This window comes from Passer domesticus, chromosome Z, assembly GCF_036417665.1.
Source record: "Passer domesticus isolate bPasDom1 chromosome Z, bPasDom1.hap1, whole genome shotgun sequence".
Classification (NCBI taxonomy): domain Eukaryota; kingdom Metazoa; phylum Chordata; class Aves; order Passeriformes; family Passeridae; genus Passer; species Passer domesticus.
In genome coordinates, this window is record NC_087512.1 from 14,724,539 (window position 1) to 14,732,021 (window position 7,483).

The 7,483-nt window shown below is 53.8% G+C and overlaps 1 protein-coding gene across 1 annotated transcript; it reads left to right on the forward strand.

Annotated features, from left to right (window-relative positions):
- Nucleotides 1-1,070: 1,070 nt before the first annotated feature.
- On the forward strand, nt 1,071-5,545 carry LOC135290658 (uncharacterized). Its single transcript, XM_064404595.1, has 5 exons — nt 1,071-2,414; nt 2,920-3,201; nt 3,860-3,985; nt 4,349-4,499; nt 4,640-5,545. The coding sequence occupies exons 2-5, from the start codon at nt 3,111-3,113 to the stop codon at nt 5,001-5,003; spliced, it is 732 nt and encodes a 243-aa protein (XP_064260665.1). The 5' UTR covers nt 1,071-2,414; nt 2,920-3,110; the 3' UTR covers nt 5,004-5,545.
- Nucleotides 5,546-7,483: the final 1,938 nt, after the last annotated feature.

A 7,483-nucleotide genomic window follows, 5' to 3' on the forward strand; every position in this document is an offset into this window, starting at 1 on the left:
TGCTCTCTGCCCCTGGGGCCGGCAGGGGCGGGCCCGGGGCTGTGGGGCTGTGCGGGCCCCGCTTCCCGGGCCGCAGCTCCAGCTGCCGCCGCTGCCTCGGAGCGGCCCCGCTCCGGCGCGAGGGCCGAGGCGCCGGTGCCGGGCCCGATTGGCCGCTGTCGTGGCGCTGCAGGAGAGCTCCCCGCCGTGTCCCGGCTGCAGAGAGCGGCTGCCGGGCCGGTTCGCCTGGGAGCCTGAAGCGAGCATGGCCCAGGGAGCGGAGCCGAGAAATAGAGACGGAAGAGACAGGGGCAGGAAGCAGAACGGAGAGACAACGGGAGCAAAAGAGGGCCAGGGAACGGGAGCGGAGCTGCGGGAAGGGGCAGCAGGGACAGAGGAAGAGACGCAGAATGAGCAGGAGGGAGCAGGAGAGAGCGCAGTCTGGGCTGGGGCAGGATGGAGACTCTTGAAGAAGCTTTGGAGGGACAACAAAATAGAGAGTGAGTGGCAAAGGAACAGGGCTATAGCGGGCAAGCAAGGGACTGGCAAGTGGCTAGAGCAACACACAAGGAGAAGTGCCCAGGGGCAGTTTTTGTATGCACTCCAGTAAATCCAGAGGTGCTTTCCTGCTGCTGTGGTCGCTGCCAGCCAGCGGCAGCAGCTGGGGCTGAGGCCCGGCAAGCGGGGCCGGCACAGCCCCGCAGCCCCGTGCCCGCCCCTCAGGGCCCCGTGCGCAATGGCGGCGCAGGGGACGAGGAGGCCGCGGGCTGCGGGCGGCGCAGCCGCCCTGCCAGGCCACACGCCGCGGGCGGCTTCAGCAGCAGCACTGCAGGAGCTCTGGGGACACTGGTGCCACAGCTGGTGACGAGCCGCCGAGCAGCACAGTGGCGCGGAGTGCGGTAAGGGAGAGCCTGGGCGTGCGGCCGCCTAAGGAACACAGGAGGGCCGTGTTCATCGGTGCCTCCCCTTGGGCAGGAATGGAGGGCCCGAGATGGCGCTTAGAGCCAAGGCCGAGGGAGCCGGGCAGCCTGCCTGGGTCCTACGTAGGAAGGAGATGTCACCAAGACAGCGTCCAGCCTGCTCTGGCCCTCTGCTCATTTTGTTCCGCGGCCTTGACGGTGGGCAGTGATGTGTGCTTGATTCCAGAGGATGCCATGGGCCGAGTTTCTGCAGCTTGTCAGCTGCATAGGACTCTTACGAGCCTTGGAGAGAGACCCGAGGGGTGGAAATCTGTCAGTGCCTCTTTGCTTGCAGCTGGAAACACCTGGGGGTTAAGTGGTGCTTCAGGGACAACTGTACCAAAGGTGCTCTAGAAGGCTGTCCAAGAGCTTCTGAGCGTAGGTTGCCTGGCACACATAAGTCATGCATATTTATTTGCCAGAAGAGCTGCTCGGCTAAAAGGCCAGCAGTGTTAACTGATATCTGCAGCAACCAAGACATTTGTGTGTGTCCCGTGGTGGGCGGTGCCTGATGGTGTCCGAGAACAAGCCAGAGGGAGCTGAGGGGCTCTGGATGACTGCTTGAGGGATCTGGGCCGCATGTGGTATTTTCTTCCGCCACGTGCAGTGAGCCAGACCCAGGGAGGCTCTAGAGGTGAATAGGCGGCAGCCTGGTGTTCCCAGCAGCAGTGTGGGAGTTTGAGCGTGGGTTAGTGTACAGGACAGCAGGCCTGATGGTGGCAGATGGGCTACATGTGCCTGAAAGGGAAAAAGGCTCTTGGCTCCAGAGTTAGCAGGGCTCCTTGAGAGAGCTTTAAGTAGCATTGGAAGTGGAAAAGGGAGTAAACCAGGCTGACGGAGGAGATGCGTGAGCACTGCACAGCCATGTTTGCGTGACAGTGGTGGATGGAAGCAGTGCTGCCATCAAAGGTCATGAAACTGTAGCAGAAGTCATGGGAAAAGCAGGGTTTTGCCACAATTCTTTCAGACAAAAATACTACCAAAGAAACACTCTTGACTTTGGGCTTTTTACAGCAGCCTTCATCCAGGTCTTCTTATAGGGAATTTCTGAGGAATAAGACATGAGTGCCTCTGCATTCCCATGCACAACGCTGCCTCCAAAATACTCCAGCCCTTCTCCATTTGGCTCCTTCCATTCCTGTGCAGAATAAGGAAATTCAATAGAGGGGAGGTGCAGGAATTCACAGGCAACGTGGGCGTACGTTGGGGCCTTCACAGCCATCATTTTTTTATGAGGTCACAGAGCTCTGTTTGATGTCAGGTTCCAGAGCCCCACTGTGCTCTTCAGTGCTCGCTCTGGGCAACACTGCAGCAGCAGCAGCAGCAGCAGCAGCAGCAGCAGCAGCAGCAGCAGCAGCAGCAGAGTGTTGCTAGCAGGGGGGATGATGGTCCTGAGCCGCTACCTCCTGCTGCTCTTTCTCGTGGCCCTGCCAGCCCAGAATGCCCAGAGTGCTCCATCAGCTGGGCAGGGAGCAGGTAGGCAGGCAGGGGCCAGCACACAGCCCTGGCTGGCAGCAGCAGGGCTGGGAGCAGGGATGGCTGAGCCAGGAAGGCAGCACGGGGCAGGCAGAGGGGCAGAGGCTCCAGGGGAAGTGTGAGGGGCTGCAGCTGCTTTAGGATGCAGCATAGAGAGAGCTTCCTAAGGAGCAAGGATGTGGGGAGGGTCGGGTCAGGCCCGGAAGCTCAGCAGCAGTTCTCCATCACTCAGCAGTGGCTGTCCGTCCCTCCGCTCTGGTTGTCCAGCCTTGTGGCCCAGCTCCAGGGCTGACCCGCACACAGATCCATGCGCGCACGCCACGGCTTTTCCCTTCATGTGGGAGTTGCCAGCTCAGTATCCCAAGGGCAGCCAGACCCCCCTGCAGCTGTGAGGATGCAGAGCTGCCTGAGCGTGCCCTATCAGTGCCTTCCACATCCAGGCCTTGAGGTGTGCCCATCAGGGTATTGCATGTGATGGTAACTTCTTGTGGGTGTTTGGTTGTAGTTGTGGAGACAGAGAGTGCTCTTTCAGGCCCTGAGCGAGGGGCAGATACCGTGCTGACTCCGAGCTGGTACCTCAAGCGTGAGTAGTCAGTCTGTCCTGCCTTCACAAAAAGGAGCGCCCCTTTTCCCTATTTTATTCACGAGAAAAATACCGTCATAGGTTAACGTGCTTTTGTAAATCTAACAGTAGGGATGAACGATGACAAGGTTCCTGAAGAGTTCCCTGAAGGATTGCCGGATGTTCCAGAGGAGCTCCTGGCAGCCTTGCATGAAGCCCCATCTGGTTAGTATATCCCACTCTGTTAACCCTGGCAGCCGGCAAGCTGAGCTTTTGCTTCCTGTAGGCATGTGCTGTGTCCTGGACAGCCAGAAGCACTCAGTCAGAGTCTTGCTGCAGGCCCACTCCATTTCATAGCTCCTGCAGGGAGCCCTAGAGATGGTCCAGCACAGCCTCTGCTGGCAGCTGTGCTTCCAGATGATTGCCAGGGCCTTCTCCAGCTGCTGCTGCAGTTGTAGCATTCCTGGCCAGGGCTGCTCTGTGCAGACATTGGCATCCAGATGTTGGGCAAAGGCCAGTGCTGAATTTGGGTTCGGCACACGCTCAGCACAGCATGGAGGCAGCAACAACATCAGAGCAAGCCTTGGCTGCCCCTTGCAAAGCTCAGGCTCAGGGACGGGTTGAAGCTGGAGCCCAAGGGTGAGGGGGAACCTGAAGGTACTCCTTCTGTGGGTCATTTGGTTGATTAAGTCTTGGCTGGTTTGGGTCTGCACTTCTTGTTGCACTGCAGAAAATCCAGCTGTCCATTCCTCCTGTCTTGAGGGGGACAGCGGCCTCGTCAGTGCCGCTTGCCGGAATGCCCAGGCCGTGGTACCGTGCTTGTGCTGAGGGGCAGTGGCTTCTGGTTAATGTGTGCAATGTTTTGTTTTGTTTTTTTCTGAAGAGACAGATTCTGAGACTGTGCCGGAGACCTTAGCCGTGGAAGAAAGTGACAGTGTGCCAGGCTCACATGAAAAAAGAGAAGCAATAGAGGACACCAGCACACTTGCTGAGCCTGAGCAATATTCAGGTGAGTGCTTGCTAGATGCTGTCTTGGGCAAAGAGCAGCATTTCTGCTGTATCCCTGCAGTGCTCTCCATGGGTGAATTGCAGGTGCCCAGCACGCAGCCCGGGCCTGCAGCCCGGAGGAGTAGATGGGGCAGTGCTGCTCCCTGGCACACACTGGGCTCTTGTGCATGAGAACTTGATGGGATCCCTCTTGGTCCCTGATGCTAAGACACCAGAGGCAGAGGAACCCATCTCTGAAGACAACATCAGATGTCAGTTCTGATCCACTAGCAGTGCCAGTCCTTGGGCATCTGAAGCACGCTGTGGGGTTATGCCTAGTGCAGAGCACAAACGCTGACTCTTGCATTGTCTCTTCTCCTGCCAGGGTCATCCGGTGGGCAAAAAGCCCAGACTGCTGGACACCGTGACCCCGGCAAGTACTACATCCTAGTAGGGACAGTAGCAGCCTCAGCTTTGCTTCTGCTTGGGGCAGTGTCTGTGTATCTAGTCATGCATCAGCTGCTGAAGAGAGAGAGGTGAGTTATTAATTGCTGCCATTGGCAAGGAAGTCTTTGCAGCATGCAGGAGCGCCCAGGCGGCTCCTCGTAGGGCTCTGAGGAACCTGTGCTCCAAATTCCTATCTGTGAGGAGTCTTCTTGGAAATCTGTTTCTACAGGAGGAGCCAGGAGGACAAAGAGGCAAGAGGACAGGACTGGCACTCTTCCTGGGAAAGCTGTGGTCAGCCTAGAGGTGAAGCAGAGTCAGGAGAAGGAGCGGCAAGCGGCGAGAGAGCCCAAGGCAAGGGCTTCAGGGACAGCTGCCGCCTGTTTCCTGAGCTCTTTGCAGCAGAGCTCGCCCAGCTCTACAAGAACATGGGCGCAGACCCGTCACCTCTGCCAACGTGCTCCTACTGTGCTCTGGCTGACAACGCCTCTTCACGGGACCACTGGATTTCCCTGGAGTCACCTCAGCCCACAGCATCCTCTTGCCCCTCCTACCAACACCAGCAGGACTATTATCTGTTAGAGGAGGATGATTAGTGATAGTGAGAGATGATTAGTGATAGTGATAGTGATAGTGATAGTGATAAATAGTGATAGTGCTAGTGATTCTTTTAGGGATAGTGGTAGGGATACCTGATATTAGAGGGTGGTGGTTGTTTTAATGATAGCGTTAGTTAATATTAGAGGATAGTGATTGTTTTAATGATAGCGTTACTTGATATTAGAGGAGGGTAATTGTATTAGTGATAGTGATAGTGATACATAGTGATAGTGATAATGATAAATAGTGATAGTGGTAGTGATTCTTTTAGGGATAGTGGTAGGGATACTTGATATTAGAGGGTGGTGGTTGTTTTAATGATAGTGATAGTTAATAGTAGCGGATAGTGATTGTTTTAATAATAGCGTTATTTGATATTAGAGGACAGCGATTGTATTAGCGATAGTGATAGTTAATATTAGAGGATGGTGATTGTTTTAGTGATAGTGGTACATTTAGTGATAGTGATACTTGGTATTAGCAGATAATGATTGTTTTCTTGATATTGATAAATAAAAATGTTTCCAAAAGCAGTAAATTCTTGCCTGGTGTGGCTGTTTCTGTTGGGGTAGAATGCACAGAGCTGGGAGCAGGGCTGGGGCTGTGACAGGAGCTCTGAGAAACTTGCACTGCAGTGCAGGAGCTGCTTGTGCCACCTCAGCCTGCTTTGCCAGCAGTGGCCGTTCACAAAGCTTTCCTGCACCAGCATGGGGACACGCTGGCGGTCAGAGGCCTGAGCTAGGAAATACCAAAGTCAGCATGACTAAGGCTTTAGAAGCCCCTCTCTTCCGCCTTTTGGACACTGTTATCTCCCTGTATATCCATAGGTTACTTTCCCTTGACCCTTACTATTGGACAGTTTTCAAAACCCCTGTAGGGTATAAAAACCCCTAACTCTGCCCGGTTCGGGAGAGAAGAGCTGTCACTGGACCCTTCGCGGAGACCCGAATAAAAGAACCCTGCGGAACCCATACAGCGCTTCTCCCTCTCTCTCTGCGTCTGCTGCGGCGGCGGTACTGACGGCACCAGGCAAGCTAAAAGAGCTGAAATCACTAAAGAGCTGACTGCAAATCACTATAGCCTGCCTGGGTTGCCTGAGCCCCCCGCTGAGCTATCCTGGCCCCCCCGCTGAGCTATCCTGGCCGGCCGGCATTCCCCGCTGGGCTTCTGCCCTGAGGGTAATAGCCAGCCATAGGTGGCTCTTTACCGAGGGAGGGGACACGCAAGGGCATGGTCAGCCCACACTGTTGGCTTTCAGGGCTCTTTTTCTTTCTTTTCCTTATTTTTCCTGTAGAGTGTGGGTGGAATCAAGCTTGGTAGCCAGGATGGGTGCCAGGTTGCCTACGCAGCAAAAGGAAATTTATCTCCAAGTTGTGGGGACCCTGAGGGAGGGGGGTGTAAGTTTTTCTACAAGACAGTTGAAGAGGTTTGTTAAATGGTCCTTTTTAGTTTCCCCACTATCATCCCACAAGACATTTTGAAAGAGGAGTTTTGGAAAAGGGTTGGAATTGTACTAACTGATGCCATCAAGAGGGGTGACTCTTCAGATAAAATGGGTTCATGACGTTATTCCTACTAACATGGGATGTCATCAAAGATAGAGAGAGAGAATCTAATAAATTCAGATCAGATAAAAAAAAAATATTTCAGCTGGTCAGTCAGTGGAATAGGTAACCCAGGGAGGTGGTGGAGTGACCATCCCTGGAGGTGTTCAAGAGGCTTCTGGCTCTGGGTGGTGTGGTTTAGTGGTTTAGAGTTATGGGGCAGTGCTGGGCAGATGAATGGACTGGTGATCTTGAAAGTGTCTACCTTGATGATTCTGTGTTTAATACTAAATGACTTGTGAAGTCATCCTCAAGGTAGGAAAGTTGGGTTTCACTTTTGTTCCTCACCCTCTAATCCAAGGAATCAATTCTCTCTGGAAATATTTATTTTATATTCTAGGATCAGATGGTTGTTTAGTCTATATTATAATTCTGCCCTCTTTGTACTCTCTCTTTCAGCACTGAAATATAAAAATTATCCTACTGTTACATTGCACAGTGGGAAACTTTGGAAGGCTCTTTTACAAAAGATTTTTCTAGGACAAAGTTAAGCACAAACCCAGCAACCATTGTTCATTGGTAACAAACCATGTGTTGCCCTACTAAAGAAGAGAAAAGGCAGAGAAGGAAGAAGGAAAAGGAGTAGAGCGGGACAAAGAGAGAGGGGAGAGACAGAGAGAAAAAGTGAGCGTTGCCACCAGAACTTCGGAGTGTGCCACTGACATCCTAGTGGCAGGGGATGTGTGCACACTACCCGCTAGGGAAAGCCTGTGCGGCTGTAAGAGAGGTGCAGCTTTGAAAGAAGGCACAGCTTCCACATCAACAGGCAAGACATGAGGAAATGGGGTACTTGGGCAGGAGGTACAGATCCCTGGACAGGGTTGCAGTGGGATTGTGGTAGCAGGCTGGATCGGCAAAGCAGTGTTGGAAGC

Coding starts and splice junctions, on each gene's coding strand:
- LOC135290658 (XM_064404595.1), top strand. CDS start 3,111: ATGAACGATGACAAGGTTCCTGAAGAGTTCCCTGAAGGATTGCCGGAT. Junction 3,202..3,859: donor CTTGCATGAAGCCCCATCTG/GTTAGTATATCC, acceptor TTTTTTCTGAAG/AGACAGATTCTGAGACTGTG. Junction 3,986..4,348: donor TGAGCCTGAGCAATATTCAG/GTGAGTGCTTGC, acceptor TTCTCCTGCCAG/GGTCATCCGGTGGGCAAAAA.